This window comes from Grampus griseus (genome assembly GCF_964374135.1).
Source record: "Grampus griseus genome assembly, chromosome: 8".
NCBI lineage: Eukaryota > Metazoa > Chordata > Mammalia > Artiodactyla > Delphinidae > Grampus > Grampus griseus.
In genome coordinates this window covers 107,231,137-107,256,722 of record NC_139002.1, presented here as the reverse complement: position 1 = coordinate 107,256,722, position 25,586 = coordinate 107,231,137, and the positions used below count along the sequence as shown (strand labels likewise).

Genomic DNA, 25,586 nt, shown 5'->3' with positions numbered 1-25,586 from the left:
GGCCTGTCCCTCCCTGCCTCCCCCGGTGGCCGACCCCCTCGGAGCGAGCTCAGCCACGGGACACCGACCTGGGCCGACTCCCATCAGCCCGCTTCTCAGATGGGCTCCCCAAGAGCCACACGAACGCAGGAACAAGGCCCGGCGCTGAGGTGGGCACCACGCACGCAGCCCGGGGCAAGGGCGAACGTGGGACCGTGGCCACACACAGCCAGGCCTAACCCCCAAGCCCAGGCTCGCAATGCCACGACATAAAACAAAGGGGCTGACGGCCCTGAGCCAGGGACTCGAGAACAGCGGGGCAGCATCCGGACGCTCAGCACAGCGCGGGAGGCGGGAGGCACTCTGCCAGTCCGCTCTGAACACCCTTGGGGGAGCCCTGTCACAGTGACATCCAGGCAGGGACAGTGGGGGTAAACAGTCCCTGCTGGCATCCTTGGACGAACCTAAGGCTGTCCCGGGGTCATCCGATGAGTAGATACCAACATAGGGGTTTCTACAGCAATCAGTAAAAAAACCCTTACACTTGACTCTTCTTCTGTTTGTCTGTTTGGCCACACGGCCTGTGGGATCCTAGTTCCCTGACCAGGGATCGAACCCGGGCCCCTGGCAGTGAGAGTACGGAGTCCTAACCACTGCACCGCCCGGGGAAGTCCCTGTTCTCGCCTCTTAAAGGGCCAATCATCTCAAAGCAACTGGAAAGGGGGGCCCTGTGGTCAGGACACCCACCCTGCAGTCCCACGGAGTCAGGAGCACACACACCTGGCGGTGCGCTCTGACCTATGAGGACTGGCTCCGTGCCCTCCCCGGGCGCCAGCTGCCCAGGATGCTTCACTCACCTGATCGACTCTGTCCACCTGGACGCCAAACTTGCCTCCAAACCCCCGGACGGAGTCGACCTGCGAGCAGTGCTTGGAAAGCTTCGACTGATACTCGTGGCCGACAGCTGACTGGAACAGGTTGCAAAAATAAAAGCGTCAGACACCCGCCGGTATCACCACATTGCCCACCCCCCATGCGGGGTCTAAGGGGGCAGCCCGCACCTGTGGTCAGCGTGGGTGACCCTAATTGAAACCACTCAACGTGGAAGTTAGCCTGGGGGAAGCTGCCTCCCGGGGGGCATCGCAAGCCATGGCCACGGTCAGGTGTTCCCCGAACTCTCTCTGTTACCAGCCTCCCCGGAGACTGCCCAAGAAGCCCGGCCACAAGGGGGGGCTTCTCACATGACTGGGCATGAAGAGCCAGGAGGCCAGGCCCCATCCGGAAACCACAGAGCCAGCAGCCTGCAACATGACTCCTGAGACCCAGTTCCGGGAAGACCGCTGGCAACCATCACCCTACTCAAACAGGACATTTTCACACCACAGGACCCAGGAATCAGGACACAACATGCATTTTGCTAACAAACGCAGACACAGACAGGTGTGCTGGAGTCACGCCTCGCGTTCAGAGTCAAGAGCCACTGTGCGCCCAGCCTGTCCGGGAGTGGAGTGGGCCCGTCAGCACATCATCAGCCCCCCGGACGGGCAGGAAGGGAGTTTGGTGACATCCTCTCAAGGTCACGTGCCGAACAAGCAGTCCACCCCAGGGTTCCCGCGGCGTTTCCCACGGTGCGGTCAGCAAACCATGGCCCAGGGCCCACGCCCGGCACTGAGGCTTTTTGTAAGTAAAGCTTTTGGGAGCACACCACCTCCACGCACTCGCAGAACGTCTACGGCTGCCTCTGTGTCCCGGCAACGCAGCTAGTTCGGGAGCTGCCTGAGACCCCATGGCGGCCGCGAGGCTGAAAACACTCCCCGAGTTCTGAGCAGCCCCCGTCCTGCTCCAGCCTCCCAGGCCCCTGACCCCCAGTGCTCGGCACCAGGGTCCCAGGCTCCCTCAGCAGGATGGACGGTGGTCACGGACCCCTTGGCGGACATCGAGGACACAGGACGCGTGCCTGCCACGTGGCCCAGCGCGGGGCGAGAAGGCACACCCAAACCCCGGTCAGCCATGACTCCAGTGAGCCACCCCGCCTCGGGCCCTCCTGCAGTGAGGGACCCGCTAGCGCACCGCGGACCCCCTTCCTGTTCATCTACAACCGCAGCAGCTGGGTTTGGGATCCAACCACTGCGGAGTCACCGCCACAACTGAGGACCTGCAGGCCACTCGGAGCGTGCACTCTTTCCACGGCCCAGGGAGCCAAGTGGGTTCTACTTTAAAGTTTGGAGCTGTTACTTTCTCTCCTTTCCGGGTTGGTTCCGATGCCTGTAGCTAACAGCAGATCCACGGCACCGCAGCCTCGGAAAACCTCTGCGGCAGAGACCACCCACCCGCAGCTTCTGGGTCTCACCCAGAGAACGTCAGCAGAGTAACACGGAGGCAGCAGCACGCAGAGAGGATTCCCCAACTTGATTCTTCATCACAAAGAAGTTCTAAGGACACTGCTCTGAAAATATGGCCAGTGACAGCTTATTAATTTTTCCAACTTTTTGATCAAAACAGATTTATCCCTCAAATTGCCCTTGACCTTACGCTGACAAGACAGTATTTATTATTGAACAGTCAGCACCGGGCAGAGCGCTGCCAAAAGCAGGAATGTACACTGGTCCCGACATGTGCCTGGCGAGGAACAAAACCTGCATCATGGACCACGGCCCCCGTGAGCCCCGAAAGAGGCGTGGGAGATGCTCAGACCACAGCGCACATGGGATCCCGATGGCTGCTGCACCTTCCCAGTCCACAATCCTCTCACAAGTAGGTGCCTGCCCAAGATGTGTTTTTTTCTGGAAGTCTCTATCACACAGTCTCAACACGCAGATCTCAGGGCTCTTTTTCAATGTCTGGAAAGGACAAGTTACAAACAGCTTCAGGGTCACTTGTTCCGGTTTGGAACCTTAGTGATTTCTGATGACAGGTTGGTCCAGTGGCGCTCCCGTGAGCTGCAGGGGAGGAAGCACCCACCGACCGCGGCGCCCCCCGCTGGGTCCACCTGAGGGGAACCGCCGGCTGGAGTGAGAGCTCGGTTCCCTGAGCCGCCCAGGTGCCGTCAACACGTGGCTCCAGGCGCTCACACACCGTCCGCTGAGCGCCTTCACGGTGCCAGGCCCAGCACGAGGCGAGCACAGCTTGTCCAGGCCTCGACAGGAAGCACAGCACAACGCAGGAGTGACGCTGACAGAGGGCAGCACAAAGCACGGGGAGAGGCAGCCGCGGGCCGGCAGGAAGCCTGCAGGAGCCGAGGGGCCTGGGCCGCGGGTGCCGGGGGGGATGAGGCTCAGCCCGCACAGGGCAGTCCGGCAGCAGCCCCGACAACTGTCTCACTGTCCTCATCCAGGGCTTCCTGGTGCATCTGCAACGTTCTCCCCAACAGGTTTTTCCGACCCAGAGCTGGGGACCCAGATTATACTGAACGTCTCTTTGCTTTCACTCCCCGTAACCCTGAGAGCCTGGACTCTGTTAGGTGGGAAAGGCTTCTACCTACATGATGCTTTTTCATTGCCCGAAAAACATGGGGATTTTGCCCGTCTGTGCTCCTAAAAGCCACCACACTTTCTAGGATCCAAAGATGGTTTCTGCTCCCCACGCCCCTGTGTGCTATCCAGACGTCTCTGGGAGTGACAGGGTCACCGGGGGCATCCCTGTCTCTCTCCTGCAGCCTGCCCTTCATAGACTCCGTCTCCAGGCTCATTTCAGACCTGGCCTGTGGTGCCCACAGGTCCCATGTATCCACTCTGTGGTGACACAGCCCAGATGGCATACTGTGACACAGCCGCGTCATTCCAGGCCCAGCTCAGATGCCGAGTCCGATCCAGGCACAAGGGGGACAGGGGTGGAATTACAGCCCAGAATCCAACCCAGTTGATACCTCTGCACAGAATAAAGGCAGACATCTCGCATTACCAGCCTGGGAAAAACCTACCTCTCTGGGGACGTCTAAAGACTGCAGACCTGCTTCACTGCAAACGCGCTACGGTCTACCATCCTCTCTGCAGGGCGGACACCAGCCCCGCCAGCTGATCCAGTCCCTTCTCTAGTGCCAGCAAAGGCTGCTGCACTGTTAACAGCTTCAGTCTCCACCTACTTGGACTTGCCTGCCCCCAGCCTGGTGGGCAGTGGCGTGACGCCGGGGGCCAGGGTCCTCTCTGAAGTTCACTAAATGTGGGAAGGACGACAGCATGCCTGGCGGCTGAATTTCCACCCTTGATGTGAACCAAGGCCCGCAGACTCAGCTCGGTCTGCAAATGGGTGGCATTCAGGCCGCAGGCTGAACCGCCGCGGTGGCGACCACACCCACGGTCAGGCCGCTTCCAGGCCTCCATCCTGGTCACAGAGCGGCCTCTGGCAGAACCTGATCTCCCGCTCCGGGGCTCCCGACACACCATCCACTCCCCAGCAACTCAGCATCTTAAAAGACCTTCCAAAAACGGGAGCCCTTCGCGGGTAAGGTCAATGGAGAGAGGATTACTTCTGGCAAATCCGTCCTCAACAAGTAGACTCCCAACTTTTCATCTACGGGGGAGGCTCCTGAGTGACCACTCTGCCGACCATGGTGAGGTCAGGCACGCCAGGACCCACCGCGACGTGGCCGGGCACTTACTCTGTCCATTCTGTCCTGCTCCACACCAAACTTCCCTCCGTAGCCGTGCGAGGCTCTGGGTCCCGTTTCGAGCTCCTTCTCCTTGAGGGTCTGGTGTTCTTGAAACACATTCTCCCTCAGCTTGTGTATGCTTGGGGGGAAGAGAACAAACAGGAAGAAACCGGTCAGACAGACGTGCGTCCTTGTTTTCCAGTGGGACAGACGAGGACAGGACGTGTCATCTCGGCAGCTCTGCAAGGTTTCACTACTCGGTAGCTCCCCAATCCCTGTCTCCCTTGTGCTCGCTTTACTGTTCCACCAGCTGGTCCCCCAACTGCGGCAGTTCTCAGATGCAAGTTAACAGAAAAAAGAAACTAATCTGAATTCACACAGTGAGTCATCCCAACGCCCCCCCCACACACACACACAGAGCTGTGCTGAAATGTGGACTTTCTCCCATAAGGGGAAAAGCTCCTCAGGGTTTATCAGACACCTGACTTGGGAGAGCTAGTTCTGTAAACGTCCCCAGAGGCAGAGGGGAAAAGCAGAGTCAACAGCCCCACACCCCAGGCAGCCCTAGGACAGAAGCCCAGAGACACAAAACACTTAAGACTGTTGCTCTTTCCTTGGAGCACTCCAGCTTTTCATTCAAAGGTGAAGTGAGGGGTTTGCAGAATTTACAATGTGAGCGCCACTTTTACTTTAAACACTGGGAACAGCTGGACAGATCACAAGATGTGGCCAAAACCGGGCAGGCCAGGAAGCGTCTGCAGCTGTCTCCGTCGGGAGACCCACAGCAACACGACGGCCACCTGATCCGGTTCCTCTCTGCCCAAGGGACAACATGTCCACACCTCAACATCTGGACAACAATCCCAGAAGTTCGGCTACAAAACCAACCAGGCCTGGCCACCTCCCGACCCCCTGACGAGCACGGGAGGAAGACCAGCCTCCCAAGAACACGGAAGGACCAACAGCCGTCCTGTCCCTGTGTGCTCTCTGAGCTCTACCCACCCAGAAGCTGCCTGATGAGAGAGCTCCTTTCTCCTCCAACCTGCCCTCCCCAACATGTTCTGAAGCCACAGGGAACAGAAGAGATGAGGCCCAGATGGCATCAAGTCAGAAGGCAGCCTAACCCCACAGCGGGCGACCCGAGCCAGCCCCTGGCACCACCTCCTCCGGCCGGTCCCAGGCCCTTCTTCAGGGGCTTGTGGGGAAAGGGTGGGCTCAGCGACTCAGGGAGGGAGGAACACTGGTGTCTAAAACGCCTGAGCTGCAGACTTCACCTCCTTTTCGGGACGATCTACTGAGTCTCTCTCAGCCAAGAACAGCTTCATTTTACTGCAAAGATCCCAGGGCCACGCAAGACCAGCTCTCTGCCAGTGACCAAAGCGGGTCAGCAGTCCGTGAGGACACCTTCACAACCAGGGCATGGGAGCACACACTCTGAAGCTGGCACAGACTGAGCACATTCTAAAAGGTCCCTTTATCTACACCTCCCGACAGGAAAACAAGCTGCCCCAGAGGTGGCCAGTTTCGACAGTGCTGAGTCAGACAATGACACGCTTCAAGCAGCTCTCCTATTTGAGGCTTTTAAGAGAACACAATGCTTAGAATTCAGCTCGTGGCATCCAACTGATGACGATAAAATAATAAAAGTATAACAAAAAAATTAAAGAAGGGTGTTTATGGTCTAAGGTATTCAAAGACATCCACACTTTAGAAACCTCCCATCAGCAGAGAGAAGAGCTTAGGTAACTGTGTTCCTCAATGAAAACCACAATGTTGAAAAACAGACTCTAGAATTGGAAGCACGGAAGTCATTTGCGATGGGAATTTTTAAGTTACCGAGCACGTCCGTATACATACACGTACACAAACACGCAGATGTACACATCAGGTCTTACATTCACCTACTGTATAAATATCGAGTCACAGCATGCAGCGACAAAGACCCACTGCAGCCAAAACATACACACACACATACATACATACATACATACAAAGAACAATGCTGCAAAAAATAAAAAACAAAATAAAATAAAAAATCGAGTCACAAAACAAAACAAAAGCAATTCCACCATATGAAGCCATGACCTTATCTCTTATCCCTGCCTTATCTTCATCTTTCAGAACATCACTGTCACACAAATACCGAGAAAGTCTCTTACTTGATGTGCTCCTGGTGCCCAGACCCCTGGACGGTTTTGGCCCCCCATCGCTGCTCTTTTTCACTTACGTCATTCTGAAAAGAAAAATAAATGACGAGTGCACCCCACAGCCTGGATTGTAAGACAACCACCCACCCGCCCACCCAAACCCAAACCCTGGGGAAATCCACTCCGGGAGACGTGAAAGGCAGGCAGACTGGTGACTTGTACCACGAAATCAGGGTCGGTTTCCCAGTCGTCGGCTCCCGCGTCGTCCTGGGTGATGGACACGGTGTGGCCGGCCGAGGCTTTCCACATCTGGAAAAGCAGCCCTGCAGTTACAGAAGCCCGGGAGAACCCTGCGCAGAGGCCGACGCAGACACCTTTGCCTGGGACCCCAAAACCCTAGAGGGCACAGGGCAGGCTGGGGGGCTACAAGCTCAAATAGTCACTCATGATCCCTGAGTGACACCCGTAGGAACAGAAGAAACGCAACATTTTTTAGCTCTAATACTGCTGTCGACCGGCATCAGAAACAAATAAGAAATGCTCCTGGCTTCAACTCAAGTGAGGAAATTTTCTGGAAAATAAAAAAGTCACGTGTGCACTTACTTCACTCATTGGGAATATCTTCCTCTCCCACTAAGTCTCATGGCAACGATACTGTCCAACATTGGGAACGCACCGAATGTCACCAATGGTAAATTTTGTTGTATTTTACCACAATTTTTTTGAAAAGGACCCATCTTAACTTCAAAGTGGAAATTTGGAAATTACTGGAAACCTAATAATGATTTTCTTAACTCGGACTCTGACAAGTCAAATATTTCAAGCGTTGCTTTGCCATCTACTTGGGAAAATAGCACATAAATGCCAACCTGTCCTCTACTAGGCAGCTCTGAAGACTGGCCACCCTGCTTCCTCAGCAGAGTTTGAAATTCTGTATGTTTTATCTAGTGGACAGAACCATGATGCAGCTTCACAACTGAACCACATCGTTCTTTTCTTAACTGCAAAGGCAAAATCTAGCTTTTAAGGGTTTCAAAAGAAAACTATGTATGAGAAGAATGGATTCATTCTCCCCAAAAGTACTTATAAAATTTCACATAGGCCAGGAAGCAACTGAAAGCTTATTTTCATCTAATCAACCAGAAGCCCCATCCCAGCGTCTGAACTGAGGACGAGCAAGTCTCGCTCTGTGGGGTCACCGTGCTTCTGTGTGAACCCAGACTGGACGAGAGCCCTTCACAAGCCTGAGACTCCCCTGTCCAGGTCCACCACCCCCCGCCAGCTCCGTTGGGTCACAAGTCCAAGGCGGTGGCAGGGGCGAATCAGGGTGCAGGGCGCTCAGATTTCCAGATGCAACTCCCGCCATGTCACCTGGGCAGGGAATCATGTGCCACCAGGTGGGACAGGACCAGCAATGTCCCTTCATGGCCACTTCAAACCTTGTTCCCCTCTGACCAGGTACGGCAAAGCATGGCAACAATTTCCCAGACGTGGACTTCCCTGGTGGCTCAGTGGTTAAGAATCCGCCTGCCAATGCAGGGGACACGGGTTCGAGCCCTGGTCCAGGAAGATCCCACATGCCACGGAGCAACTGAGCCCATGCGCCGCAACTACTGAGCCTGCGCTCTACAGCCCACAAGCCACAACTACTGAGCCCACGTGCTGCAACTACAGAAAGCCCACACGCAGGAACAAAGACCCAACGCAGCCAAAGATAAATTAAAAAATAAATAAAAGACCAGTTTCTTTTGAGATTAAAGTAAAACATAGAACACACAGAGCTTAACCAAGAAATAGTTTCTTAAAAAAAAAAAAAAAAAAAAGAATTTCCCAGACGTGAACTGCTTTTGACACAATTTTCGAGAGCCGACGGACTAGGTTCAGCACAACCAATGCGCCCATTCACAGATGGGGAAACAGCTGCCTGAAGCTAAACGGTCTGCCCTCAGCCTCTGACTCCCCAAGCCAAGTGTGCCCCGTGACACCACGCTGTCCTGGAGAAGGGGCTGCCCACCTGCAGGACTCTAGCTGCCTAGAGTTCCAACCACTGAGGAGACGGTCACACAAAAGTCGGGGGTCTCCAGCGAGGCTCACTTCCCCCCGAAGGCAAAGGTGAAAGCCGATGTCCCAGCCTGAGACTTTTCCAGACTCATGGGGCTAACGCTAGCAGAGCCCACTCTTCACCCATCTTTCTGGAAGCCGGCTTCACTCGTGCGCAGGTGAGCACTTCCAGGCTCTCCCTAACATCGTGCCCGCTGCCTCCCCCGCCCAACATGGGACAGGAAGAAGGCGCCAGGTGGCTGCTCAGACAGGACAGAGATGCTCCAGGTCCTGCACTCCAGAGTTCTGCAGAATCCCCTCCACTTCCTAGACCACAGGCAACACTGGAAATTGACTTTATTTTTCAAACAAGGAAATTTCCTCCCAGACAGTATCATCCCAATCTCTGCAAACCCAGCAAAAGAACACTCCTCGTGTTCCCTGTCAAAGGGGTTTTACCTTGCCCACCCACGGGAGAGCACAGGAGAATGTTCACAGTGCACAAACCTTTCTTTTCCAAGTAAAGATGAAAGGTGCTCACAAAACTCTGTTTAAAACACGGGAATCCAACGAGGAATTTCCAGGCATTTGTGAATTATTCTGTCTGTAAAAAGATTAAGAGTAAAAAGCTCAGAAGGATATGTGCTGACAGGCACCCAGGGCAAATCTTTACACGTGGAGGTCCTTTCAGAATACCTCTGAAATCCTCCCAAACATAACGAGGTTTTGCAGAGCAATCTGAAAGGAGGGTGGGAAGAGTTACGTTTTACTAACCAAAAAACTCAACGGATTTTCAGCCACAGTGAGAAACTACAGAAAATAAAAAAGTTCCAAACGATTTATAACTGTTTGAAGTTTCTTCTTAATGCAACCAGAAACTATTGCCTCAATTGCTAACATACATTTCCTGTTCGCTAGAATCCTGACTGCTTTCCATTTCTGGGCCATCCTAATTTATGACTCTACTAAAAATCATAAAATTCTATTACCCTGGGTTTTTAAGAAAAAATAACATAAGAGAAGCACTCCCTGAAGGAAGGGATCATGATGTGGCTGGGATGAAACCCAGGGTGGCGACGGCTATTGGAATGTGAAGAGGGGCGACTCGGGGAGCAAAGGAGAAGCAGGCTGCATCTCTGATGAACGGGTATGGTTACTGCACAGGACCAAGACTCCAATTCCCCAAGCCACCAGCTCAGCATCCCTTGATTGGACACTGCACTGCCAGACATTACAGATGAATACAATCCCCTTGTTCTCCAGGAACAAACCAGCCACAGGCAAACACCATTTGTATCGGCACACAGCTTGCCATGCTTTAGGAACTAGAGGGGTGATGCTCCGCTGGCCCTCCTCACACTCAATTTCCCCTTTGGAAACCCTAACTTCTGCAGGTTGCTTCGTCCATTCTGGGTATCGCAGTTATCAGCCAGCGTCTACAAAAGTCTACCCAAGGGCAGCTAGTGATAGGCTCAAATCTACAATAATTTATTACCCTCTCAACACTTTAAGTTTTTGAAAAATTAAAAGCCTGGGATTTTTTGGATCCAGAGGTAATGCCTCTGGACCCCTACCTCACACCATACACAAAAACTAACTGAAAAATGGATCAAAGACCTAAATGTCTGAACTAAAACTATTAAACTCTTAGGGAAAAAAAAAAACATAAGCATAGATTTTTATAAGCTTGAATTTGGCAATAATGCTTAGATATGACACCAAAAGCACAAGTGAAAAGAGAAAAAAAATAAATTGGACAAAGTTTTAAACTTAGTGCTTCAAAGGACACCTACCAAGAAAGTGAAAATAATTCACAGAGAGACACATATATTTTCAAATCATATAGAGAATATATAAAGAACTCTTACAATTCAATAATAAAAAGGACAATTAATCGTATTTTTAAATGGGCAAAGGACCTGAACAGACATTTCTCCAAAGATACAGAAATGGATGATAAGCTCAAGAAAAGACAGTATCATTAACCATCAAGGATATGCAAATCAAAACCAATGAGATACCACTCCACACATTCTAGAATGGCTACTATCCAAAAAACAAACAATAATAAGTTTGCTAAGGGTGTGGAGAAATCAGAACCCTCTTATGTTGCTGGTGGGAAAGTAAAATGAAAAAGTCTGGCAGTTCCTTAAAAGGTTAAACACAGAGGTACCGTATGTCCCAGCAATTCCACTCCTAGGTATATACCCAGAGAAATGAAAACTTCCACAGAAAACTTGTAAAGGAATGTTCATAGAGCATTACTCCTAACAGCCCCAGAGTGAAAATAACCTAAATGTCCATGTGATGTAACAGATACATAGCAGGTAGTCTATGCATACAATGGAATAGTATTTGGCAATAAAAAGAGTGAAGGGCTGACACGCACTACAACATGCAGTACTCTTGAAAACATTATGCTAAGTGAAAGAGGCCAGACACAAAAGACCAGCTATTATACAGTCCCATTTATATGAATGGCCAGATCTGGCAAATCTACAGAGACCAAAAGTAGATTGGTGGTCGCTTAGTGCTGGGGGGCTGGGGGACAGGGACAGGGTTTCTTTGTGAGGTGATGAAACCACCCACGCACAATTAGCTTTCCATTAACCTCACCCTCTCCAGGGCAGCAGGAAGCCAAAGGGAACAGAAAGGTATCTGAGCAGCCAAAACAGACATCACAAGGCCCACTCTCTGCACCACAACTGCTCAGAGGACTCCCCTCCCACCTGGCCTCCTCCAAGGTGACTCAAAGCACCGCCTGCCCAGTGAAAGAGGAGAAACCTGGTGGACAATGCGCCGCCCCAGGACATAGGCCACTGCAACACAAGGCAGTTCCCGGGGCTCACCACCATTCTCTCCCTCAACCATGTGCCTCCCCAGCCCCTACTGAGTGCCACGGACCAAAGATCTGCATCACCAATGCCGTTCATACAATTTAAGTGTTTTATAGATACGTCCCGCAAAATGTTTCAACTAAAAGTCACAGGTAGTGCGGGCAAACTGCCAGTTGGGGGGGGAGGGGCAGAGCATCAAAGACAACCCTGCATCCTCCGCTCTTCATTCTTGTGTCCGGAGGGGCCTTTAGAACCCTTCCTTGCTCCTTGGGCTCCAGGAGTACCTTCCATCCAGGAGAGGAGCAGGCCCACCTGCGGCACCGGCGTGGTGACTCACCCCGCCGTCAGGCCCGGCCCAGCGCCGGCCTGCGGGGCCGCCGGGCCGAATCACGCGGTTGGGCCCCGGCGGCTTAAGCCCCGACCAAGCTCCGCGGGCCCAAGTCACCGCGGAGCCCCAGCGGGGAGCGCTCGCCAGGGACGCCTCCGGAGCTGCGTCCAGCGGGAAGAGGATTCCTCGCCCCGGAGCCCGACGCGGCCAGATCCCAGGGGGAGGAAGCCCTGTCCCCCTCCACCCGAGACCCTCCGGCAGGGCCATCCAGCTCGCGTCGGAATACTCCCCAAGAGCCCCTTCCAGCTCATTTCCAGCACCCCCAGAGGAGGGGCTGTTCCCAACCCACAGCCTCTCAACTCTGCAGCTGCGCCGGTCGCTGCATTTCCACTGACCTGATTGCAACACCTCCCGCTAGGTGCGGGCCCGGGAGCGGGGTGGGAACTGCCCCGCCCGGCCGCCCGGAGACCCCAGCCCCTCCGCCCCTGACCCCCCCCCCGGGTCCCGGACCCCTTCCTGTAGGGCTCCTCTCCTACCCTAGTCCCCCTCTCAGCCCTCCGCCCCCGTCTCCTAACCCTCCAGGAGGTCCTGGATCCCCTCCCCGTAGGCCCCCTCTCCTCCTAGTTTCCCTCGGCTCTTCGTCCCCTTCCCCTAAATCCTCGGGGCCCGACCTCTCCCCCTAAGCCCTCTCTCTGCCCCTTCCCCCGACCTCGCGGGTCCTGCGCCCCCTCCTGGAGGGCCCCTCCCCTCCCCTAGACCCCCTCGGCCCTCTGGCCCCTTCCTCCTAGGGACCCGGGCACCCTCCCCTCATACCCCGGACCCCTCCGCCTCTGGTCCCTCTCCTCCCCCTTCCTGCCCGCAGCCCCGGGCCCCTCCCCCTCCATCGCCCCCGACCGCTCAGAACCGCGTGCCCTTCCCCCTCAGGCCCCGACCCCTTCCCCTTCCCCCAACCCGCCCCCTTTCCTCCGACCTCAGCCTCTCCCTCCGGCCCAGGCCCTCCCTCAGCCCCCAGCCAGCCCATCCCCTTCTCTCCGACCACAGCCCCCTGCCCCGGGAAGCCTCACCCGCGCTCCCCCCGCGCCCGAAACCGCGAGCGGAAATGCGGCGAGACCGCCGCGGCCGCCGCTTCCTTCCCGTTTCAGGACCCGGCGGCGCCCCGGGACCGCAACTGAGGAACCGGCCCTCCCCACCTGGCGGAAGGCGCGCTCGCTCACCACCACTGCGGTCGCTCCGGTCCAGCCCGGCTCCGCCCTGCCTCCGCCGCGCCGCCACCTCCCGCCGCTCCCGCTTCTCCTGCCGCTCCTAGGCGCCCCTCTCCACTTCCGGTTCCGCGTGCGGGGGCGGGGCCGCATCCGGGTCCCCGAGGCCCCGCCCCCTCTGGCACGCCCCGCCCCCGCCCGGTCAGAGGCCTACGGCCTTGCTGAGACAGCGGGGTGGGAACCGTGGTCAAACCCCGTCTGACTGGCCCGCGGTCCCTGCAGCCTCTCTCGTCCACGTGGCGCCGGAAGCGCCCACCGCTGGCGCAGGCGCGAGCTCCGCCCAGGTGCCAGCCTGCAAAGCATGCTTAAAAGTTAGATGACTGTACAGAGTATATTTAGGCCCACCATGCGCGGGCCAGACTGTGCTCAGATGGACACAATCCAAGGTGCTCATACTGAATTCATAGCACAGCCCGAGGGAGCAAAGGGAAAATGAGCCTGGAAAGGGGACAATGCCGAGTGCGCTGAGCCCTGAGGACACAGGAGGTAACTGTGACGGCCAGTCACCTAGGAGGAATAGCGCCCTCCTCATCCATCCGTCTGACCATCCATTACCCATACGTACATCATCCATCCATCCATCTTCTCCATCCATGTTCCATCTATCATCCATTCACCCACCTGTCCATCCACCCACCCATCCATCCACCTGTCCATCCAGAGAAGGCCAGATATGTGTCAGGAATAGAGGTCAGCAGAATAAACGTGGTCCTTGCCCTCAGGGACCTTTCAGCCTAGAAGAGGGGTCAGGCATTAATCGAATAAGTATATACTTAGGAAACAAGGTATATGCTATAGAAGAAGTCAAAGGTCATGACATTATATTGGGGAGAAGATGGGACCCGAGCTCATCCAGGAGATCGGAGGTTTCTGTGAGCGATTAACATTTGTGCTAAGATCTGAAGGCCAAACAGAAGTAAACAAGGTAAGAAGGGAAAAATTTTCCAGGTAAGGAAAGAGCCTGTGCGAAGGTCCTGAGTCAGGAAAGGTCTTGCCACATGGGAACTGAAGGAAGTTCAGTGCAGCAGAAGTGTGGTGATGAAGCAGGGTAGTGGGGCAAGATGGGGCCAGGTCATGTAGAGATTGGGAGGGCAGAGCAAGGACCTTAGTCTTTATTCTAGAAGAAACGGGAAGTCCTTGGAGGAGATTAAGCAGAGGGGAGACATCATACAGTTTGAACTGTAATGAAATCCTTCTGGCTGCTGGGTGGAGAGTGGATGGGAAGATGGCCAGGTAGGATCCTAATATCCTGCTTGCTACCACCAGTTCAGGCAGACTGTTGGTAGCAAGTAAGATGGAGAGAAGTGAGTAGGTACAAGATACATTTAGGAAGTTAAATTGTCAGGTTTGAGGATGGACTGGGGGTACGGGGTGGGGAAGGAGATGTCAGGGGTCAACGGATAATTTTTTAAAGATAAAATCATGATTTTCATACACATGTAAAATGAACACATGTCAAAGATCTTATTTCACTTAATAATAAATGAAGCAAAAATGTGTTACAACTTGTTCAGAGGAGAAGTCAAAGGCATGCTGAAATGAACTTGCAAAAACCGGACTATCCATAGGGCAACGTCAGCTGTATTTCATTGGACACAGGTAATTTGCCTTTCTGTGGGCGCAAATTATTTGCATTGCTGTCTGTTTTCTCCAGGTTAACTTCTACCTCTACAGAGGTACGGAATAATCTAGGCAAAAATAACAAAGGCACACATCCTGTAGAATCATGTTTATCGGAGGCTCCAGCATTCTGTTAAAAGAATACCTAAGAATCATTTTTGCCCATTCTAAAGTCTGGAATTTTTCCTTCCAAAAGGATGACTCCTAGTATCTGAGTAGGTGCTCAGACAGGGCAGATGGGCAGGGTGGGGAATGAGGGTTGGAGGGTGGGGGAGAAGATGCACCAGGATTGCGATGGAAGAGTGAGGATACGTTTGTGGACTTGGTACTGTTGAGGGGCCTGTTGCATGTCAAAACGAGGTCCACGAAGTGATGCTGGAGAGATGGCTTTTGAGCAGGAGCTTTAAGACTAAGCAGGATAAGGACGTAAAAAGGTAGGAAAGGCCATCCCGGGAAGAGGGAGGGATTGCAGCAAAGGCACAGAAGTGGCAAAGAACGGGGTCCGCATAGAAAACCTTGAGGTCAGATGGATAGAATCGAAGTGCTTTCGCTTCCATCATTACCACGGACAGTGCAGTGCTGTGTGCAGTCAGGCATCAAGCTAATTGCTTGGTGGACTAAGGGAAGGCTCCCTTTTGATATAGGATTTTAGGCTCTGGACACAGAGGATCTGACAATAGATCCCAACTCCAAGGCCTACTAGCTTTGTGACTGTGGGCAGTCACTCTGTCTTTCTGAGCCCCGGTCTCCCCATTTGTGCAGCTAGCTGTTGTCTCCTGGAGATTGTAATATGCAGGTCCCACGTTGCTTGGTTAGCCCAGGGCCCGGCATACAGTTAGTGCCCAGTAAGTGTTGGCCCTGTTGACTGAAAAAGGATGCACAATGTGAGAGTTGTGAGTTAAGTTTTATTTGGGGCAAAGTGAGGACTACAGTCTGAGAGACAGCCTTTCAGATGGCTCTGAGGAACTGCTCCAAAGAGGTGGAGTTGGGGGGGTCAGTAGACATGATTTTAGTGAAGGGAGGGGCACATGCAGTCAAACACACATTTTCACAGAGGCTAGCTGCTAGTCACGAGGTGCAGATGTCCCTGTTAATAATTTTAGTGCTTTTCTAGGTATGAGAAGATGCAAGAAATTGGACTCAGAAAATCTTCTCCTGAAAATATCTAACTACCTGAAGACCTGTTCTGCCAGTTTTTCCCAGAGTACAGAGCACTTCATTCCTGATCTCCACCCTGACCTCCTTTCAGGGTAGGTTGAAAGTCAGTGACTGCAGCGGCTCATGACTGCATCCTTGTAGAGGCAGAGGGAACTATCCCACCTGGAAGTAGGGGAACTAACATTTGGGGACAGCCTGGCTTTGTCAGACACCACTGTGAGATTTTTAAAGTATAAGTGTGATACTGTGATTTATAAGAAATATGGGGACTTCCCTGGCAGTCCAGTGGTTAGGATTCCGGGCTTTCACTGCTGTGGCCCGGGTTCAGTCCCTGGTTGGGGAACTGAGATTCCCGCGAGCCACGCAGCGCGGCCAAAATAAAAATTTTTTAAAAAGAAGTATGTATTTGGTCATTCAGATGACCAAATGTATATTTCTCATATATAGTTGATCTTCATTCACAGCTCCTGTTTTACAGCTCCCCAAACCCTTGGAATTTCCTAACTGTTAAGAGCATAAATACGTCTCGTTATATGAATGAGCTGACTTTTGGAAAGCACCTAAGGATGGGAGCTGGTTGCCAGGAGAACCAACTAAGTGACTAGAGGGTTGGAAATTTCAGTCCCACCCTTGAGCTCTGGGGAGGGGAGAAGTGAAGAACGGCGGGTTGAATTAATCGCCAAGGGCCAAGAGTTCATCAATCGTGCATGTGTAATGAGTCCTCCATAGAGACCCAAAAGGACGGGGTTCTGGGAGCTCCCGAGTTGGTGAACGTGTGCAGATCTGGGGAGAGCGCTGCCTGGAAAGCATGGAAGCTCTGAATCCTTTCTCACACCTTGCCCTGTGCACCTCTTCCATCTGGCTGTTCCTGAGTTCATAACCTTTTAAAATAAATCTGTGATCTAGCAAGTAACAAGGTTCTCTGAGTTCTGTGAGCCACTCTAGCAAATTCATCGATCCCAAGGAGGGTTGGGAACCTCTGACTTATAGCCAGTGGCTTAGAAGCACAGGTGACAACCTGCACTTGGGGCTGGTGTCTGAAGTCCAAGGAGGAGGTCGTGGGAACCTCCAGTCTGTAGCCGGTGAGTCAGAAGCGCAGGTAGCAACCTAGACTTGCAGTTGACGTCTGACGTGGGCGTGCGGGAGTTGTGCGACTGGATCTGTAACCTTCAGGCTCTGACGCCACCTCGGAGCAGGTAGCGTGAGAGCTGAGCTGAATTCTCAGGCGCCCTGCCGGTGTCTGAGAATTGTTTGTTGGGGGGGGGGGTGAGGGGGACTACCCCGACATTAGAAGTGGAGTCTCAGAACACCAATAGGATATTTCATTTTCCCCTCAAAACAGCTTTATGCGTTGAAATTATTTTTTAAGAGTCGTTTTTATTGAGCTATAATTACATAAAATACAACACACCCACTTACAGCATACAATTCAGTGGTTTTTAGTATTGTCAGGAGGTGGCACTGTTACCCTCCAGGGCTCTTGCCCCCTTAATCAATAGAAATGGATCAGAAGCCAGACAAGAAATTCAGGCAGGGCTGTACTGGGGCCCCTGCTGCAGCAGGAGGGTGCGAGAACAAGTAAGAGGTTCCCTCGCTCACTTCCCGAGGGGGGCAGCTGGTTCCCTCTATGGGGGGCGGGTAGGGGTGTGTCCTGGGGTCGGGCTGGAGCGGTGACTTAGGGGGTTTGCCCAGCCCTTTTTTTTTTTTTTTTTTTTTTTTTTTGCGGTACGCGGGCCTCTCACTGCTGTGGCCTCTCCCGTTGCGGGGCACAGGCTCCGGACGCGCAGGCTCAGCGGCCATGGCTCACGGGCCCAGCCGCTCCGCAGCATGTGGGATCTTCCGGGACTGGGGCACGAACCCGCGTCCCCTGCATCTGCAGGCGGACTCTCAACCACTGCGCCACCAGGCAAGCCCCGCCCAGCCCTTTGGTCGTGGTGTGTGCAGGGGTCATGCGCAGTACCCTGCTTCTGCTCCCGGCTCTTCAGAAGTGGCAGTTGGGTTTTGGGGCTTTTTGTATCTTGTTGTCCGTAATTGCCCCAACTGTACATGCACGCAGTTATTTTTAGCCCCTTAAAGTTTCTTTGTATTTTGTTGCTCAAGGAGATGTTTGTCCAGATGTAAGCACTGCAGCAAAGGGTCCCAGTTCCCAGGTCCCAGCCTGTCTCAGTGCAACCGTCACCACAACCGACCTTTAGAACATTTTCATCCCCCCCAGAGGAGACCCTGCTTGTTAGTGATCAATTTCTATCCACCCCACCCCACCCCAAGCAACCACTCATCCGCTTTCTCTCGATGAGCTGGAATTATTTTTTTAATATTTATTATATTATATAATTATATAATACATATGCCACATTCAATGAGCTGGAATTACTGCTTCCATTGTCCAGATTAGAATAACCAAAGCTCACAGGAGACTGGTCAGCAGGAAGGTGGCGTGAGCTTTGTGACGCACAAAGACCACTCTGGCTGCTACGGGGAGGACAGACCGCACAGCATGTGGGTTCTTAGTTCCCTGCCCAGGGATCGAACCCGTGCCCCCTGCAGTGGAAGCACGGAGGCTTAATCACTGGACCACCAGGGAAGTCCCACTGTATGCATTCTAAATATAACGTTAAGGATCCTTAACATTACGGTGTTAGCCCTTACGACGCCTTGCTGCTTCTGGTCTTGCAGTCTTGGAACTTGAGACTGCACTGCTGTGAAGAAGCTCCTGGAGTGTGAGAGACGCCACATGAAGGAGAACCCAGGCCTCCCAGCCAAAAGCCAGCACCAGCTTCCAGGTACCTGACTGAGACCACCTCGGACTTCCCAGCCCCACAAGAGCTGTCAGGTGACTGCCATCACGTAAGTGGTTCCAGGAAAGACCAGCGGAAGAACCACCCAGATTGCCAGTCCACCGAATCAAGAGAAACAAGAAATCATTGTTTTTACCACTAAGTTTTGGGGTGGATTTTTACAAAGCAACAGATAAGATAGCAGATGGTGATCTACAGGGAATTGTGAAATCGATTTTCTGGGGGAGGAAAACAGTATAAAAAGTATATAAGACGGCAGAATAGAATATATGAGTTCATTTCATATAGAATCGTTGCAATTATCTGTTGCTGTGTAATAAGGCACTCCAAAAATTCATGGTGAAAAGCCACCACCATTTTATGCTGAAACTTCATATGCTGGACCAGGAGTTTGGCAAGTGCAGGGGATGTGGTTCATCTTTGTTTTCAATGGAGCCTCGGCTGTGATAGATCAAATTTGGGGCTGTGGCTGGATGAACTGATTAGGGCCGTATGTCTGGGGCCTTGACTCTGTCTGCTGGGTGCGTTCCTCGTTTCTTCTCCCCATCATGTCTTCAGGAACAGGAACGTCCAACTTGGCTTCTTCACTTCCAGTAGGCTGGCAGGAGCCGCGAGGATCTCGCTCTGCACAGCTCTCCATGGGGCCAGCTTGGGCTTCCTTACAGCATGGTGGGCCTGGGTAGCTGGACTTCTTACTCGGTGGCTGGTTTCTGCAAGGCTTCTGCTGACCTCGCTTCACAGGTCCGTGAACATCACACCTGCTACATTCTGTTGGTCAACCAGGTAAGTCGCTGAGGCCAGCCCAGGCTTAAGGAGGTCGGGAGGGGGGATTAAGACCCCACCTCTCAATGAGAGGAGCAGCAAAGAATCTGCAGCCTGGGGGGTATTTTGTCACATACTGTATTTCTAAGATGTCATTGCTTGTAAGACACATCCTGACTTCACGGGTAAAAAGATGTGAAAAAACGGTCATAATAAAATTGATGAGCAGAGCTGTGGTGTAAAACGTTTTCCACTGTGGCTTGCTTAGAAGTTCAAAACTAGGCTAAATTACATTCCAAAGTGAGAGCCAAGAAGCAATTTCCAGACATCTAGTCCAGACTAAGACAGTTTGTCACATGGAGGATGTCCCTAAAATAACTATTAAAATTTTTGTTATGCTAAAAAAATTCACACGAATGCAAAAACAGATTAATATAATAAACCTTCATGAAACCGTTACCCATCTTTTTTTTCTTTTTTAACATCTTTATTGGAGTGTAATTGCTTTAAAATGTTGCGTTAGTTTCTGCTGTATATCAAAGTGAATCAGCTACATGTATAGACATCCCCCATATTCCTTCCCTCTTGCGTCTCCCTCCCACCCTCCCTATCCCACCCCTCTAGGTGGTCACAAAGCACCGAGTTGATCTCCCTGTGCTATGCAGCTGCTTCCCACTAGCTATCTATTTTACCTTTGGTAGTGTATATATGTAAATGCTACTCTCTCGCTTCGTCCTAGCTTACCCTTCCCCCTCCCCATGTCCTCAAGTCCATTCTCTATGTCTGCATCTTTATTCCTGTCCTGCCCCTAGGTTCGTCAGAACCTTTTTTTTTTTTGTAGATTTCATATATATACATGGAATACATATATACGGTAGTTGCTTTTCTCTTTCGGACTTACTACACACCCTGTATGACAGACTCTAGGTCCATCCACCTCATTACAAATAACTCAATTTTGTTTCTTTGTATAGCTGTGTAATGTTCCATTGTATGTATGTGCCACATCTTCTTTATCCATTCATCTGTCGATGGACACTTCCATCACCCATCTTTAACAGTTATCTCCCCCCAGGGTCAATTTTTTTTGATCCATATCCTGACTTATCCCTGCCCCAGGATTATTTTAAAGCAAATGCCAGACACTGTATTATTTCATCTGTAAATACTGGGGAATACTGTCTTTCCACATGCCTTTTTTGTTGTAATCACAGTAATCCACTTGGCTTGGCAATAGATAATATTTACAGCCTTATTAATGGAAACAGTGGACGTGGATTCAACCAACTTTGATTTAACTGTGTTGGGAGAGGAAAGGGCAGGGCAGAGGAATGCTAAAATTCCCATCTACCATAAAGAGTTGCCAATCTGCAAAGTCTAAAATTGGTGAATCAAGGGCTTCCCTGATGGCGCAGTGGTTAAGAATCCGCCTGCCAGTGCAGGGAACATGGATTCGAGCCCTGGCCCGGGAAGATCCCACATGCCGCGGAGCAACTAGGCCCATGTGCCACAACTACTGAGCCCGAGAGCCACAACTACTGAAGCCCACACGCCTAGAGCCCGTGCTCCGCAACAAGAGAAGCCACCACAACTAGAGAAAGCCCGCACGCGGCAACAGAGACCCAACACTGCCAAAAATAAAAACAAATAAATTTATAAAAAAATATAAATAAATAAATAAAATTGGTGAATCAAGGGGCCACATTAAGCACAAATTACTTAGGAGTAAGGAAGCAACTAGAGGAAACAGTTAACCCAGATGCACATGGACCACAGAAGCAGAAGTCAGAGAGTGGGGCTGCTGGGGTCTCGCTTAAGTGATATACACGTTATTACTTTGATTAAAATAAAACATTAAAAAGAAAGTAAGGTGGGGACTTCCCTGGTGGTTCAGTGGTTAAGACTCCACGCTCCCAATGCAGGGGCCCCGGGTTCGATCCCTGGTCCGGGAACTAGATCCTACATGCATGCCACAACTGAGTTTGCATGCCACAGCTAAGGAGCCTGCCTGCTGCAACTAAGGAGCCTGCCTGCCACAACTAAGACCCGATGCAACCAAATAAATAAATATTAAATTTAAAAAATTAAGATGTTGGAGAATTGATGACTAAAATCTCTTCGGCCCTATAGGTAGTGTAATACTACAATTCCTCAGTTACGTTTTCTTTTTTTTTTTATAAATTTATTTATTTCATTTATTTTATTTTTGGCTGCATTGGGTCTTTGTTGCTGCACGCGGCTTTCTCTAGTCGCAGCGAGCGGGGGCTACTGTTCGTTGCGGTGCACGGGCTTCTCACTGCGGTGGCTTCTCTTTGTTGCGGAGCACGGGCCCTAGGTGTGCAGGCTTCAGTAGTTGTGGCGTGCAAGCTCAGTACTTGTGGCGCACGGGCTTAGCTGCTCCGCGGCACGTGGGACCTTCCCGGACCAGGGCTCAAACCCGTGTCCTCTGCATTGGCAGGTGGATTCTTAACCACTGTGCCACCAGGTAAGTCCCCAAATCACTTTTTAATAGAGCAGAGCCCGTCTGTCTACCTTTGCAGCTAGGGACACTCGACACACTCCAGTTGGAAGAATACTTCTCCTACCAGTCAAACCTGTTTGCACGCCACGGGTCATTTTGATTATTTTAAAATATTTTCCATGTTCTACCTGGCCAGTCTCTGCCAGCACCTGCCAGGTCACTGTGAGCCGTCTGATGGTCCTTCCCCCCACATCCCAGCCCAGCCCCCTGCTCTCTGCTCACAGCACCCTTCATGGGATGTCGAGGGTCCAGTCCCCACTAGAGGGCAGTCCCTCGGCAGGGACAGTTCTAGCCATCCTGGTATCTCCAGGGCGGCAGGGTCTTCTCCAGAGTGCCTGATGGTGGTGGCCCCACAAAGATACGTCTGTGCACATCTCTGGAACTGGTGAATGTGACTTTATTTGGCAAAGTGATCTTTGTAGATGTAATTAAGGATCTTGAGATGAGATCGCCTTGGATTACCTGGGTGGGCCAATGAGAGGTGTTCTTATAAAGAGACAGAAGATGAGACGCTCAGAGGAGAGGCCACGTGAAGACAGCAGACTGGAAGGATGCGGCCACGGCCACGGAAGCCAGCAACCACCGAACACTGGAAGAGAGAATGGACCCTCCCCTCGAGCCTCCGCAAGGACCTGGCCCACCTCCTCTCCCACTGCACCTGCACGCTGGGCGTAGGGCTGCACACAGTGCTGGTCTCAGACAGCAGTACTTGAAAAGGTGCCCCACTGAGTCCAGGACATGAAACAGCAAAGGCACCGGCTACCCATTCTCACCAAGAGATTAAGCCAAGGAAATGTAAGAAACAAAAGGATCTGCGATATTCAGAAATGTATTGAGGACTTCCTTGGTGGCACAGCGGTTAAGAATCTGCCTGCCAGTGCAGGGGACACGGGTTCGAGCCCTGGTCCAGGAAGATCCCACATGCTGCGGAGCAACTAAGCCCGTGGGCCACAACTACTGAGCCTGCGCTACAGAGCCTGTGAGCCACAACTACTGAGCCCTCGTGCCACAACTACGGAAGCCCACGCGCCTAGAGCCCGTGCTCCGCAACAAGAGAAGCCACCGCAATGAGAAGCCCGCGCACCGCAACGAAGAGTAGCCCCCACTCGCCGCAACTAGAGAAAGCCCGCACGCAGCAACGAAGATCCAACGCAGCCAAAAATAAAAGTAAACAAACAAATTTATAGAAATGTACCGAATGACACGTGGGTAGTAACAACAGCAGCTGTGGTAGCACTTGGATATGCACCTACTCATCTATCTGGCAAGAACACAGGAAAGACGGACTCTTCCAGATACCCCGGAAACCCATCTTGGGTGAGGAGAGGACTTAGCTCGTAAAAGGCAAAGAACAAAAACTAAAACCACAGTGACCTCAAACACGCGTGACATGAAACTTAGATCCTTAAGGGTAGGATGTGTAGCCTAACAAAGAGTTTCTAATGGTGGGAAGAGTCAAGACCCTCTTTAACGTGACCACACCCGGACTGCGGACTGACTTCCCTCCCATCCCCGTGAGGGGCTAAAGCCCTGGGCTCTGGCTGTGAAGGGAGCAGACCTAAGAAGCGTGGCTAACGAGTGTTCTAAGAGAAGCAAGACTACAGAAACGTCTCCTTACTGCTTCCTTTGGGTATTTCTTCATCGACACTTGTTTTTAAGGCCTAAGTGGAATCCATGAGACAAGTTGTCATAAAACACCTGCAGCTTATGAATCAGGCATGACTCCGTTTCCAGAATCTTTCAGATACTCACGGCTCGCTGGGCTTTGTTCAGGCGAAAATGGAGTGTGAGATGGGAAAAGCACTCTGTGGTTTTCAATCTCACACTTAAGTTAACCCTGAGAACTAGGAAATGCAGAAAATAAGGCCGCTCCTAAGTTAAACTGGAAGACGAGCAAAGCACAGGTTCTGAAGAGGGAAACACACCATGACCTGACAGCTATGTTCACAGAAACAAGCCGGAACGCATTCATCCACATAAACAACACATGTGCCATTCAGAAAGGGAGCCCGTCAGCCCTGGAGGGACAGTCGGGACAGGAATGAAACCGAGGCCATGGTCAGCAGTGCCCACCCAACAGGGCCCAAGTAGGGTGGTGGCAGTCACCAGGCTTGCGTCCTCAGACCTGATGGCAGAAACACCTTCGTGGTGGTGAGGGCGGGAAACGTCACCTAGTGAGCTAAGGCGTCCGTGCTCTCGTCCTAGTGCCGCCTGCAGTGGCCCTTCGGGAGCAGCCACCTGCACCCACCCTGCCACCCACTAGTGCCCGGCTGTCCCCCTGGGGATCCACTTTCAGCCCTCCAGCTTGGGTGTTCCCACCCCTCTGCCACACTGAACCTGGATGTGACTCAGGACTTGGCTTGAGCTATCACAGAGGCCATGAATCTGGAAGGACACAGCCCTGGGACCCTTGTGTGGCCACGTGGGAAGAGCAGGACACCAAGCCTGCCCAGAGGCGGCGGAACTGAGGAACGCGCGCACGCGCACCGCCACCAGCACGAGTGCCTCTGCTTCGCCACTGGCTCCAGCTCTGGCCTCACCTCAGCTTGGAACAGATCCCAGCTGCTGCTGCCCCACCAGTGGCTCCTAAAAACGCACCTCCTGCAAGAGCTGCTGTTCCGGCTGCCCTGAGCGTGCCCAGGGCTGTGGCGGCACAGGGGCATCGGACAGGTGTGGCTGCCGTGCCTGATGCGGGGGGAGCCTGATGCCGGGGGGAGAGCCTGCTCCCAGATGTACCCAGAGCTGTGATTACGATTCTGCGTTAAAAATCTTTTTTCATACTTCCCTAACTCCCTTGCTACATTCCTGTTTCTATGGAATATGTGATTAAAATTTGCTGACTAAAAAAAAAAATTAAAAAGCACCCACACCCACACACCTGCACGCGAGCACACGCACAGCCCCGGGTGTCCTCCTTCGGGTCCAGGTCTGGGTTGCCCTCGGCCGCCCCATCCCTGGACTCCACAGGTGAGCCTACACAGCGCCACGCTGTTGCCGACAATCGGCCCGGTGCCTGTGGCAGCAGAGGCTTCCAGGGCCCGGCTCCCCGTAGGTACTGATGAGAGGGCGCCTCTGGCCTCCAGAACCGAGGGCACGAACACCTGGTCCCCCTCTGGAGGACACCTGACCCTACACTCCCATCGTCCAGCCTTTTCAGTCTGTCCGTCCGTTCCTACAACAGAATTTCCATATGACGACACCGGCTCCAATCAGTCGGCCTGGAGCGGGAGACGCAACAGCTGCGGTCAGTTCTCAGCAGGAGCACAGCTTACCCTCGTACTCTGTATTGGCAGTGGAAAATTCTGCTTCAGTACTTTATTGAAAGAAAGCAATAAATAATACTGTGATAAAAATAGTTCAAAAGTAGACTGTACATACTTTGTTACATAATCGGGAAGTTCACAAAAGATGAATAGAAAAACAGAACGGTAACAGCGAACTGTACAAGTAAATTAAAGGCAGAGCCCGAATGTAAAAAGCCACGCCATCTCTGTCCGCCGGTACAGCAGCTGCGTAATAACTAATGCGCCATGATCTGAACACGTCTCC

At 52.4% G+C, this 25,586-nt stretch overlaps 1 protein-coding gene across 5 annotated transcripts in view; it reads right to left on the bottom strand.

Moving 5' to 3' along the window:
* CTTN (cortactin) overlaps positions 1-13,238 on the bottom strand; it is a 33,194-nt gene extending 19,956 nt beyond the window's left edge. For 2 of the 5 annotated variants that reach the window (XM_082661157.1, XM_082661153.1), the window contains exons 1-6: positions 13,134-13,238; positions 9,262-9,358; positions 6,937-7,023; positions 6,727-6,800; positions 4,577-4,706; positions 837-947 (exon numbers count right to left, since the gene is read on the bottom strand). In XM_082661157.1, coding sequence (XP_082517283.1) covers positions 837-947; positions 4,577-4,706; positions 6,727-6,800; positions 6,937-7,023 — 402 coding nt within the window. In that variant the 5' untranslated portion in view covers positions 9,262-9,358; positions 13,134-13,238. Of the gene's footprint in view, positions 1-836; positions 948-4,576; positions 4,707-6,726; positions 6,801-6,936; positions 7,024-9,261; positions 9,359-12,983; positions 13,012-13,109 lie in introns of those variants that run through there. The other 3 variants (XM_082661154.1, XM_082661155.1, XM_082661156.1) reach the window with 3 other exon arrangements.
* Positions 13,239-25,586: the final 12,348 nt, after the last annotated feature.